This window comes from Leptosomus discolor, chromosome 7, assembly GCF_034619465.1.
Source record: "Leptosomus discolor isolate bLepDis1 chromosome 7, bLepDis1.hap2, whole genome shotgun sequence".
Taxonomy (NCBI): Eukaryota; Metazoa; Chordata; class Aves; order Leptosomiformes; family Leptosomidae; genus Leptosomus; species Leptosomus discolor.
Window position 1 is genome coordinate 65256501 of NC_141397.1, and position 13763 is coordinate 65270263.

Here is a 13763-nt window from a genome sequence, read left to right on the forward strand (position 1 = left end):
ACCGCCGCCTCCAACGCCCTGGCTCCAGCGCCACCCTGCTCTCGGCCACCTCCCGCCCGAGGACGGCTCCTCAAACTGACGGTTCTTACAGCAGACGTCAGATTCGTGTAGAAACAGACTGTAACTCCCAGAAACATGTCCTAAGGCGACCGCCAACAGGCCTGGGGTTTTGTTTCATGCTGCTGTGAAGCCGGACAGTCAAATACTCTTTGATCCTGCCCTGGCCTGGGAGTATTTACGTAGGCAGCTTCTCCTGTCACGCACACGGGAACGTCCCATCACCAAGCAGCAGCAGTCGGCCTCTCTCCTAGTAGCAAAACCTTCACAGCCACTTACTCTGCCTTTACAGCAAAGAATACTTCATTCAACAGATACTATAAAAACCATTTTGCTGTAACATAACCCTTCTACCTAATACAAAAATATCTGACACAAGTTTTAATATTTATCCTCCTGTAGCAGGTCATTGCTTTGCAAGAATTACTGTGCGCTATGAAGGTGCTGTGACCGTCCCGCTGTTTACAGTCTCAATCACAAATACTAATTCACTCTTTGAAGACAAACAGGATTTGTTCTTCAACTGCAGTTAGAAATCTAAGCCAAACTTCCGACCTGGCTACAGCTCAGAGTCATCGATTCACTGTGACGGAGTTTATCAGAACTTGTTCGCGCGCTGCCAGACCACGGGGCAAAACGAGACACAGAACTGCTTCGCGATGCCATGCCTGCCCCCAAACACTTCTTTAATCCACCCAACAGGTCCCCGTTCTGCACGAGCCCCCAACAGGTTACTCGGTTCACCAGGTGTCTGTTCAACGACACGGCCTCCACGGGCAGCGGAGAACCGCAGCAGCTCTTGTACAAACTGGAAACGATGCCGTGCGTTCTGCTGTTGCTTTACTGAGGGGAAAGAGGGGGACAAAAAGCAATTCCAGTTCTGACGAGCCTTGAGGAAACGACTGACGAGAAGGATGGACACGGAGGCTGAGCAACGTGTGATTCTGCACGTGAGCAGTGATGAGACCATCTCACACATTGTTAGGAATTACACAAAACTGCCTAAAACTGTGCCACTAGGTACTGTCACTCCGACAGGGGCTGGTTTCCATCCACAAAGGTAACATACCTCGTTCTTCAGTAATTAATGATAATTTACTCTTTTAAAAAATACACATCCCAAAACTCTCCTTCCCTAAAAAGCCTCAACCCAAAGCTTAACCTGCCTGGTTAGATGCAACAGTCTTTAGTTACTCACCGAGTTTCCAGGGCTTCTGCTACCCCAGCACATGAACTTGTCTCCCTCGACTGAGAAACCACGTCAGTATTACGGCCTACACCAACTGACTTCGTTTATGCTGGCAGTGAACTCATCAAAACTTAACACATAGTCAAAGCTGTTCATAGGCCACATTATTTATGGTCAGAAAGATCATCATCATACCTTGATTTTAAATTCCAGTTGGGAGTTAATGGTGTACATCATTTCTGTCCTCTCCATTTTCCGAGCACCTTCGTTGCACAAACGCACCAGCTAGAAACAAGACGTTTATTTAACCGGTTTAATGTACTCAAGACTTGTAATACAAACTTGTTCCTGTGTCAAATGCACTTCTGGGGAAGCATAAAACTTGCTAAAGAGCTGACATTTTCGCCCTGGGTCACAGACATAATGTTTTCCAAGACCAGCTAATGCAGCCCTGAGCGACCAGGTCTAACCCAGTAGCGGTTCCACCTTGGGGCTGGGCCGGGTGACCTCCCGAGACCCCTCTCAACCCAAATTATCCCACGATACTATGAGAATTATTTGTTCTTCAGGGGAGCCCAGATGGTGCTAAGGTTCAGCCCCCAGTCCTGACTGAGGAGGGTTACAGCTCTGGGAGCCACATTAATCATCAGCCCCACAACCACCAACCTGCCACGTCTGCCACGCAGAGCCGGCCCGCGCGCCGCGGGCGGCCCCAGCCCACACGTTACGGCACCATCTCGCTGAACTCGGGCAAACAGCATCCCGGCAAAGGTTCCTCACCGCTGGCCTGTCGAACGCCGCGGCCAAGCACGTTACCGTTTTACTGAAGCCAGCGTGGGGGGGCGGGAGCACCCAAAACCAGGGGGCAGAGGCGCAAAGGCGTGACGATGCGTCCCCTTGGCCCCGCACCGCCAGGCGGGGCTGCCCAGCCCCCAGCAGGCCTTTCCTCCCCTCACCATCACGCCCTTCACACGCCGCATGCTGCTCCTACAGAAAGTCCCGGCCGCGCAGGCAGCAGTACAGCGTTGCCGAGTTTAGGGTATTTTCCCAAGTAACAAACAGTAATTTCAGCATAAAAACAATCCCTAGTGACCTCTCTTAAATAAAACAATTCAGAGTTTTCATGCTTCAGCGCTTTTCCCGTTTGCACTACTTATGCATGGAAAACATCAATTTTTCCCTTGAAAGTACAGAAGAATGTTCAAGGCCCAAGGTAATGTCTAGCCCCAACGTGCAGAGAAAGACTCGTTTCAGTAACGAATGCCCAGCACTTCACATTTCACAACAGTCTCGATGCACTATAGTTTCTGAAATTGTGAGATCCTGGAGGCAACAAATAGCCAGTCCTTACAGCCTTCGGTTCTCTGTTCATACTGCAATGTTCTGTTTCCAAGAGTTGTCTGTTTCCAGAATATAAATGTATTAAGCAGATGGGCTGGAATTTCCCACCAATTTAGACAAAAAAAAAAAAAAAGGCAACCTGATGGATTGCTCAGGTTCAGCTGGAAGGAACAGGAATGTACTACCCAAGTGCTGTTGGGATTTACAATCTACGCACGGAAAATGGACTTGTGCTCTTCTTCCACCATCGACTCCTGGCAAAAAAGCCCGAGTACAGGAGGAGAGAACAACTCTGAACCACTGACAAGGTGAGCTGGTTCACTCGCAGTAATGCAGAAAGAATGCTTAAGTTTGCTTAGAACATTCAGGCTTTCTTTTCTCTACTGTCAGCACAGAGCGTTGGGGGTTTTTTTGTTTGGGTTTTTTGTTTGTTTGTTGTTAGGTTTTTTTGTTGTGGGGTTTTTTTTTGGTTTTGCTTTGTTTGTTTTCTGTTGGTTTTTGTTTGGTTGGTTTTTGGTTTTGTTTTTTACACATGGTCCCTCACCTGCCTTTCTGCTGGAAGGACTGGCAGCAAACAGAATAAATTTGTCCAGCTACACAATCAAACGGGTGATCCAAATGAGTAATAAACATGAAAATTAATCCTCAAGTGACTAAGGAAACACAGAAGCAGCCGCTTTCACAGTGGATGTCTGAGATGACAAACGCAGGCAGTGCAAGTCGGGAAGGGAAGCAGTCAAAGCAGAAAAAACTCTGCATCCAGACGGAACTTTTAAGAACGTACCTTGCTCACTTCTTTCAGAGCTTGCTTGCAGTTCTCATATTTTGATGAATCCTTAGGAGTTTTCTGACAAATAGTCTGAAACAAAACGTCAGTTACTTCAGAGGACCAAGCAGCACCACTACAGAACAGACCGCTGTAACAACGAGAATTCTCCGTGCGTATTAAATGAGCCCAAAGCGGTGAAGTCTCAGCTGCGGAGCAGGATAAAGGCAGGAACACGAGCTCGCTCCTCACGCTGAGGAACGGCCCCTTGAAAGCAAAGTGGCTCCCCTGGAGCAAAGCCACGTTTCGCGCCTCTGGCCAACCTCTGTCGGCAGCAACTCAGGGGCGGCGGCAGGAGAGGGATGGCTGTTCCATCTGGAACTTCTTGCAAACCCCAGTGCCACCCCACTGCGGCCGCAGAGAACCAGTTCTCCCTGTGCCAATGTTAAGCTCTTCCTAGAAGGTGAAACACCCGTTTGTGTGCAACCGCCCTTGCGGTGGGGAGCCGCACCAGGTTACTCTGCCTGACCTCTGCGCGGAGGGAAGCGTTTCCAAAGGATCGACAGAAAAGGCTCTTAAGGCTACACTGTCACATGTACCATGGGAGTATACATAACTACTGGTTTATTAGAACCAAAAAGTACATGGAAGAGAGACACCTGCTGCATCCAAACAGAGGAAACATTGGGAAGTTACGGGAAGTAAATCCGATCCATGATTTACACATGACAGAGTTTATTCTTTTGAGGTAGAGGAGAAGTCCTATCACAACCAGACCAGTTAAATCACTTTCTTGATTAAGAAACAAAAACATCATAAGATATTTTACATTAAATTAGTCTTTGGTTTAATTACGTTCCCTCATCTCTGAATGTAGTTGGAGCCATACTTCTGGTACTGAAGCCTTAAAAAACAAAACAAAACAAAAAACTACTAACCAAATTCATTTTGAAGCCTCAATATAATCTACACAACCATTTCCAAGGAAAACAAACAAACAAAACTGGAACAGTGGAAAATAAAATGCTTGGTTTGCTTCTTTAGATTTTTTTAGCCAAAGAGGGGAAGGAGGCAAAATTAACAAACAAGGGGAAGGTCAACACCAAAGCAACACTGGATCAACATTCCATTTTTTACCTAGGAATGTACTGCAGAGAAGAAAGCATTCTATGTCCATGAATGAACTAAGTAACTATCCAGATGATTAATCAGCACACAATTTGCAAATATATAGAAGAAAATTATTAGTCCTGTTTCTGGATCCTCCCAGTGCTAGAATCCAGTCTGGGTTTTAATCTGCACTATTGCTGTGGTCCGGCTCACAAATTAGTTCTAGCATCTTAACTGAAATACCACGGATCTCGGTGTGAACTGTGCCTCGCAAATACTCACACTTCATCACACTTCCCAAGTCACCCGGTAACCTGCACAGGAAGGGAACATCTCGCAGCGTAACACGCTGGTGGGAAACGGAGTATCAACACCGCTCCGCTCACGAGTAGCTCCCCTGCCCTTGAGAATGGAGTTCGTTCCTCAGGGGGACACTGTGACCCTCCTAAGACCCTCGGTTAACAACCCCATTCCTCAACGTAAGTATTTACTGCAAAAGGACCCCTACCCAATCTGTATGCTAGAAGTCTTGGGTTTTAAACTGTTTAATTTTAATCCTAACATAATACACAAATTCTGCACTAGGTTCCTCCTGGGTTTCAGAAGCTTTTGACCCTTTACTGTACTACTTTTCTATTAGGATGCCTAAATATTTTAATTTTTCAATGGGGGATCAGGAACAGGAGATACCAACCACAGTAAGCAAACAAATGCTACGGTACTTCACATCCACAGACCAGTATCTACAGCCCTGTACCTGGTGTAAGCGAGAAGACACGAAGAGACTGGAATGAACTAGGAATGAACGTGAAAGAACGCTAGCATTAAAAGAACACGCATCAAGGAAAAGTAGAAAAATAACACTGTTCTCACATCCATCAGTAAGGGAAGACGAGTAACCCTCTGCATGGGAAGAATGAGGAAAGAGATCATTGGTAAATTCCGGCAGTCTTCATGGGACTCGATTCGTGACAACACCTCCTTAAATGATGGATTTGTGGCTCTGGTGGGAAAAGGGGAGAGAATTAAATGGTACGTTTTGCCAAAGAACTGTGAAAGTTGCTAGATTTTAAATAAGCCCTGATTTTATTAACAGGGAAGTGTGATTTGAAGTAGCTGTATCAAGTAAGCCTTCAGCTGTATTTACTCAGATACGTGCAAGACCAGTATCGGCACCTGGAAACCCCCAGTGCTCCCACACGTGAACGCGAGGGCAGAGGGACCGATGTGACGCGCGAGGGAAGCCGTGTCTTTGACACTGACTGAACGGGACGTCTCGCTGGAAGGGGACTGTCACCCATGACCCAGAGAGGCCTGGGCTGTGCAGCCAGGCGTGCTTTCACTCCCCATTACCTCCAAGGAACCTGCACGCTCAGGAAGGCCGAGCGTGTCAGCACAGGCTTGGGGGGAAGCCGTAGGTTTTGCACCAAGCGCTGCAGCCTGCTACTCGCTCCCACTACAAAGGGGTGTCACATTTTGCAATCACATTTTGAAATCAGTTCTTACAGTAATTTCTGCAGCGTTCGCTGCTGATAGACTTCGTTGGTGCAGTATTTGACGTAGGGATCGAACGTTGAAGAAGTGTGCTTTTCAACTATATCGCTAATATCATCAATGAAGATGTTGTTCTGATGTCTTGCTTCAAGTTCTTTAAAGAACCTGTGAAAAAAAGAAAATAATCACTCTCACGAAAAAACAGCAGGCCACCTCTCACAACGTTTTACACTTCACCTGACACAACCCCTGGCTTTTATGAACTAACGACAACTCGAATGGTTTGTGAGCGGGTGCGACCCTCCCTCCTTCGGCAGAACAGCACGGGACAGCTCTACGCGACACCAGTCGGAGGGTGGCAGTGTCACCTGGCAGAGCTGCCGGTGCGCCTGGCAGAGCTCCGGTAAGCAGCGCCAGCAAAGTCACCTCCCATTCTCGAGCTGCCAAAACCGAAACAGCATTGCTGATCTGGTTCGACCAGAACTTCCAGAAACAGGCTTGAAAAAGAAACAAAGCCATTTCAAGCACACATTAACACATTTCCTCTGGTAACAAAGCAAGTACAAGACAGTGTTCAGTGCAATAGTTACGTGTGCCTGCTAAACCAAGGACAAAAGAACACCCAGCAGGCTGAGCTGGACGAGGTGCTCGCGGACCAGACACTTCAGTCTGCCACGGACACCGAACACAGACTGCAAACTGAAAATGCGAACAGAAACCAAAATCCTGAGCTTTTTCCCCCTAAACGTGCTTGTTCTAAGAACTCCCCTACCGTTCATCCTCTGTTCCACGCGAGTCCCTTTGGCCTCCGAAAGCTTTCTGCTCCTTTTTGCACTTCTGATTTTACCAGAAAACAAAAGCCTTTCTTTCCGCGACACTCACAGAAGTATCTTACGGTCTGGGGCACAGGAGCTCGCACCGATCCGCTGTTGCCAGTCACTGGAATTACCGACACCAGCGTGATCCTCAACAGCCCAGCAGCTGCTGAAAAACCTCTCACGCACTGATCTCGCCTGCAGCCTTTATACAAGACAATTCACTACAAGAAACCCAAACTCCCAAGAGTAAACCAGGTACTAAAAGAATTCTCATATAGTGCAGAAAAATTAAGGAAATACTTGGAACACATGACCTCACATCAAGCTAAAGTATGTTGAAACATGTTTTTATTTGATTTCGGCCTTTTATTACATTTTCTCATTACTAACACTGGCTCTTCAAAATCTCTCACCTTGCAGCATTTCTTTTTTTTTTTTTTTTTCCCCCAAGCATGTCACCAATGTTCTCCACAGTTTGTTTTACAAACAACCTCCATCAGGCAAGAAGAGGAGAACAGGACGAACAGAAGCTTATCACACAAGTGTTTACCAACCTGGTTTAACTAAAATTACAACATATTTTCAGGTGTGCTCAGAAGCTGCCTGACTCGAGCAGTTGCCAGAGTCTGTCTCACTTGGTCAGTCACACAGGCAGAAGAATCAAGGGGGGGTTGTTTGGTTTGGGTTTGGATTGTTTGGTTTCTTGAAGTTCCTACACGTTAACTGCAGACGGAACTGACTGATGTTCATCAGTATCATCATTTCATGAAAACCAGGACACGGCCTACACACAGGCCCAACGCTGTCTGCTACAGTCCTCAGTTTTATCGCTCTTCCCCTGTCAGCGGTGCAGCAGTGCTTTTTAACCGCCTTGCCACTTTGGGAAGGCAGAGCCCTCCAGCATCCTTCTACCCTCACAGCACAAAACCTTCCAGGCTGTCACGGACTTGTGCTACGCTGGTATTTGGGTTGGTTTTGACAGGACGCACTGGCAGAGCACGCTCGGTCACGATGAGATCTCGTACAATACACGGACAAACACTCAAGGTAACAACAGTTGCCTGAAATTTCAGTGGGGTCCGAGAAGGGGTGGGGTGGGGGCAGCCTCCAAGTCCCACAGTCTACAATTTCCCACGAACCCCAACAGCCGGGTTTCAGTCGCTGGCCACCACCAACCGCAGGCCCCTGGAATCCGTTTCTACTCCACTCTGACTGTTTACACTTGGGAGAGCCTCTCAGCCCGCTGCCAGTTCACTTGGCTCAGGAAACAAGGACATACAACAGCTCCTCCCGCTGCGTGCTGCAGCGGGCTGACAAGGTGTTCCACCGTGCTGGGTGAGAACTTCCACCTTTAGAATTTATCTGGTGCCTCAGCAATGACATCATCGGTCAGAGTCATTTTTCGGAACAGTAAAAATCCTAGATAGCAAAAGACTTTTAAGAAAAAAAAAAAAAAAAAAAAAGAGAGAAGGAGAGTGTGGAGCAGTTCACCTTCACGAGGCCTGAACGATGCATCTGCGCCTGCAAAACGCCCATGGCAGAGGTCTGCAGATGCCATAAATCATTCTGGTCGACATCTCTCCTCAACATTTACTCTCCCCTCACCCTTAGACAAAGACAGCAACTGAGCAGCACTTACATTCTCATGAATGCTGTAACGTGCTGCCTGGATATCCTAAAATTAGATTGCACTGGATTAAAAAAATTCCCATTAGGCAGGTAGAAGAGATTTTAACTAGGTGGGCCAAATTAGAGTTAGAAGAGTAACAATTATCTTATGGAATCAGTTATTATCTGGGAGCAAAAAGAATGTAGAATCAAATGACAGCGCGTAAAAGGAACACAGAGAAGGTCAGAGGTCCCACAAAACATTTGAATCGTGTATTTTCATCACGGGTCACTACAGACGACAAGTGACAGCAAAGCCTTTCTGGCGAGCAAGACTGGGAAAGAGCCGACTTGGCGGAAGACCTGGCTGAAACAGAGGTGCATGTGGAGCACCAGAAGTCACCAGAACCCCAGATCAGTACCCGAGAGTGCTAATGGGGGGGAAATCTCATGAAGTTACCTTGAGATCATTTTATTCCGTTTGCAGAACGGCAGAACACACGATAGCATTGCCAGGCTGGCGAGAGGGACAGATGGCACAGTATTGTTACGGTTTTGTGCACGGGTTACCTAGCAGTCACAGAATCAGGGTTCTCAAACATTTATCTGACTTTTTTCCGACTCTTACAGTACTAATTTTTTGTCTCCTTGCGGGTTGATGCACCTCTCCACTGCTAACCACACTGGACAGTGCGATTGCTCCTCTCTGTCAGATCCCACAGCCACTGAAAATATCAGTCCGTCACCATCAAAGCCATTCAAAGTGAACGCTGCCCTGGCCTGTAAATCACTTATTTCAAAGTTTGTTATTATTATTACACTTGCTTAACTTTTTCAAAGTTATAGTGACCTGTATGTCTGCCACAAAGAAGATTATAAGGCAGGTTTAGCTTCAGAGTGACATTGCTGCTGACACATTACTATCCAGTAACAGAAAAAGCACCACTGGAGTGGAACAAGCACAACTTGGCTTCCTCCTCTTAGAGATAAGGGAACTGGAAAAAATAATCACCAATTTCAGGTAACTTCAGATAAAAGTAATAAAAATTTCTGACTAGCCTCTCCAAATCTGAATCTTCTCATCAGGAACAGCAGCTTAACATCTGCCTCACAAATTCTTTTCTTTTTTTGGGTGGGGGGGGACAGGACGGAACATTTAAAATAGTAAATATGGGAAAAATTACAGCCTTATTTCCATAGAATTTTTATGCTAAGCTTTTAGCAAAAGAATGGCTAAAAAGAGGGTGATTGAGGGACTGCATCCACAGGTGTTTGAAATTCATCAGTCTGTTATGGGGGTTCCCACAATCTCAATAATGCAAAACAACACACACGTATTTGTAACGCCAAGCACTGCAAAGCCAACAGCCCATAAAAATACCTTTTATTAGGCCATATCCACTGAGCAACTACAAAGCCAAACAAGAAAAAAAAAAATGAAACAACCCTGACAGCCCATTTGTTCGTTCTGCAACAAAGCGGAACAGCTTTCAGCAGGCCCACCCACAAGTAACTGCCCCCGTGGTAAGCCCCTTGCCTTTTCAGCGGGTTAGAGAGTTGTGGCAGAAATCCAGAGCAAGGAAAAGGCTGTGGCAGCCCCGCCAGTGCCTTCTGCTACAGCGAACCCACCGAGACGCTCTGTGGCACTAGAAGCGTCAATGGTTTTGATCAGTTACGAAGACATCACGACAGGAGCCTCCGTTTTAAGAACATTTCCCCCGCAGAACAAAGCGACGCTTTCCGTACAGCGGAGAAGCAGCGGGGGGCTTCTGCACGTCCCCTCCAGCCCGAGAAGTCACCTACATATGCCGTGTCGCAGGACAAAATGATCCCTTGCACTTCACTAACAATGACTTCATAAATCAGTTTGTGAAGCTTTCTAGCAACAGGGATGAGGCTATTCCCACCCCGCACGCTTGCTGGAACGGCCAAACTAACACCGCAAGCAAAGACCTCCGAGAGCGGAGAACGACTGGATGTGTCAGCCCCTCTCTGCTCTACAGGCCGGGGCCGTCGCCTGCGATCCCAGCAATCCCGAGGGTTAGTACTAGAAATACTGATGTTGTTACTACACGCAAGACAACTCATTCATCTCGACTTTTGGAAAGGCATTTTTGTTAATATAAAGTATGAACCAGACAGAAACATAAACGAAGCACTGCTCCGTCTTGAGGGAAGCGTATCAGCCAGGGAACTCTCCACCACCACCTGGAAGTAACGGTGATTTAGAGACTGCCCAGGATGCTCTCCAGAGAAAGTCTGGAATTTATCATTTCACTTCAAGTGACGAATTCCCCCACCAGGCTCCCGCCCCACTCCCTCTCAGCGCCCAGCGGGTCCTGCTGTGGGTCCCACCACGGCCCACACCTCCCGGCAGCCCTGCGCCAGAGGGAGATCACCAACACTCCCAGGTTCACCTCTCTCACAGGGGCACCTGGGCCAACTGGGCACCGCCTGGCTTCCACGGCAGAAGGAAAGCAAGCTCCAAGGGCAAGCAGGGATCACCACGTGGCGCTGCTCTGCAGGTGCCGCTCGGAAGGCGGAGCGGCAGCGCCTGTCGCAGGAAAGGCCACGGGGCAGGACGCAGCGCCGAGAGATGACAGCACAGCTCGAGCGCTCTTGGGCTTCTCTTTGTGCCGCCGCAGGCACTTCAGCCTCTTGTCTACACATCTGTAAAAGTCATCTAGGGCGGGAAACTATCACACACGCTTAAAGGCAGGGAGACAGCTGCAGGCTTTGTTACTGCTGCACATAAAGCTGCTTTTCCTATAAAATGTATAAATAAATGCCTGTAGACATGATCTTCGTATCAGTGCAGCCCCAGCCATAGCAGAAGTGACAACATGACCTGTCGGACAGCGAATGCCACTCTTTGGCAGGCAGATCTCCTCAGTACGAACACTGCGCAGACCCGCCTCACCGCTGTCCAGAGTAACACGGGGCAACGCAAGGTAACCCATCTATCTGCAGTAGAAAGCTTTCATCTCATGAATATGAGGTTTAAAATCTCATTTAAACAAAGCACACCGACCCAATGATGCACGAGAGGAGCCAAGGGAACATACATATATCCTCCCGCTATGACAGCCTTGCTAAACACAGATATTTCTAGGCTTAATAACAACTTGGTGCCTTCTCAAAGCTGCACATTCTTTTCATGCAAGAAGGGCAATGGCAGCTCTCTGAAGCCAGACTGCCCTCTTGAAGACTTACTGCTCAGTCTCAACTAATAAGGCTGCTGCTCCATTCCTTATCAGCCTCTCGTGCAAGGAAAGCAGAGATGCATGTTCGAGTAACTGCTGAACATCAGCTCCTTTACTACCAAAGAAATACTCAGACAAACACAGTTTTCCTGTTTTGTCCTTCCTGCAGCAACAGTAAATCTGAAAATTGGGGAAAGATTCATAAGCTGCTACTAGAAGAAACCCTGCAAGACCCAACAACAAAGCGCGACTTCTCGAGAGGATCTGTGTGGGCACCAGGTTTCAGATGACTCTGACAGTGATGCTCTGCAGAGAAGGACACATAAACATCTACTGGATAAACAGTTTTTGGGTTACAGATTGAAGGCTTTAAAATTTTTTAAGTACTTTTGTTCCACTGTCCTTAACACAAATACTCACATAAATAACTCTCTATGCAGAGGTCAGGCCACCGAAGAGCCAAAGGCTCCAAGGGGGCAGCTATCAATGCTGCTGTGGGGTTTTTTTGGGTTTTTTGTTTGTTTGGTTTTTTTGTGGGGTTTTTTTTGTTTGTTTGTTTTAAACAGTATGTTTACAGACTATACAGCTAGGTTTCAGTACAAACAAACATTATGGGAGATGGCAGCTTCATGCCATAGTTCTGGTGGCTCTGCTGTTCTGTTAACAGCTTCCACAGCTCTTGTCCAACTCCCCCTCCTTTCCCTGCCGTGCTCCTTCAGGTGTGTCACTGCAACCGCTTCTGGGCTGACCCAGGATGAGGTCTGGGAACTGCTCTGATGGGGACAGGAGGGAGGCAAGAGAAAGAAACTCCAACCACGTTTGTTTTGTGGGTTATTTTTCAGCAACATCTCATCTGGCTGAACTGAGGGAGCAGTGGGGACGGGAGAAAGCCTCCAGGCACTGCTAGTGCCAAACCCGGACCTTTCACATCAACGCGCTAAAAAAAGGCTACGAAGAAACCAACTCACTCCACCAGGCTGGTCCCGCAGCAGCCCTCTACCACAGAGGCGGCTGTTACAACTCTTTTGGTTAAACTCACAATTTTAAGGCATTTCATCTAGAATATGGTTCCAATCCTTGTTTCAAACAATATTTCATCTCAAAATGAGGTATTTTTACTTGATGCCAAAGCAGTCTGCTGTTTGATAACCATCTTAAGACTGGCAAGGGAAGACTTGGGGTATGGGTGCTGCTTTTTTTCTTTTACGAAAAGCGACTATACTGTTAACAATAAAAACAGTCATTAGAAGACAATTATGTAGAGAAGTATTGGTTCTCAGGCTGAGGGCCTCAGCAAGAGAAAGAAGAAAAAAGTGTCTCCAAAGTACTGAACGATAGAGGTAAAGGACAAACTGAACACAAAGTCCTAGCCCAGGGACTGGGAGACGAGTTTTGAAAAGTATTCCAATTACAAGTGGAAAAGTTCCCAGGGGACCTGACAGCACGTCTCTCCCCATAAGAACCAGGGACACGGGGTCACACACCACCTGCGCTGCCTTTCCACGGGAAGGTAAACGGACAGTACAGAGCTTCAGCATCGCAGATATTCCAGAAAGGGACAGAGACAATTAATTTGTCAAAATAATTTTGGCAGTAAAACAACACACAGAGAATACTGAGAGGACAGCATGCAGATGAGATTTTGAACACAAGTGTAGACAGGCAAGAAAAAATTACTACAGAGAGAGGTAAATCGAAGTAAGAATCTAACAGCCACTACTCAAGAATACAGTTTTTGTAAATTTAAAACAGAAAATTAATTACCTTTCATCCGACAAACACTGTTAGTACCATCAAGCTTCAGCGGCTACAACTAAAAATCAATAAAAATGCACACCTACAGCCACGTCGTCGAGATGACACAGCAATTGTGACGGGTGTCTCACAGCCTTGGGTGCTCTGCCATTTCTTTTACTGAACCTTTCCCTGGGAAACATGCCCGTTACTGCTCACTATTCCCTGGCGTTTGCTGTCAGCCCAGCTCAAGCGAGGTGAGGAAGCAGAATCACGTTTTGCGGGGAAGAAAAAAGAACCACCAGAGACAGAATCACATGGGAGAGATTGTGAAGGCCTTAAGAGAAAACCAGAGAGTAATACAGAAAGCAGCCAAGCAGTTAAATGTGCAGCCTGTACCCTGCGTCTCGTCAGGTGAGCTCAACCCCACCGCAGGAGGGCTG

At 47.2% G+C, this 13763-nt stretch overlaps 1 protein-coding gene across 1 annotated transcript in view; it reads right to left on the reverse strand.

Annotated features, from left to right (window-relative positions):
• The window catches only part of ARHGEF26 (Rho guanine nucleotide exchange factor 26), a 53338-nt gene that overhangs the window by 16725 nt on the left and 22850 nt on the right, over window positions 1-13763 (reverse strand). The window contains exons 6-9 of the mRNA XM_086467987.1: window positions 5970-6122; window positions 5337-5466; window positions 3372-3446; window positions 1442-1531 (exon numbers count right to left, since the gene is read on the reverse strand). Of these exons, the coding sequence (XP_086324113.1) occupies window positions 1442-1531; window positions 3372-3446; window positions 5337-5466; window positions 5970-6122 (448 nt within the window). The remainder of the gene's footprint in view (window positions 1-1441; window positions 1532-3371; window positions 3447-5336; window positions 5467-5969; window positions 6123-13763) is intronic.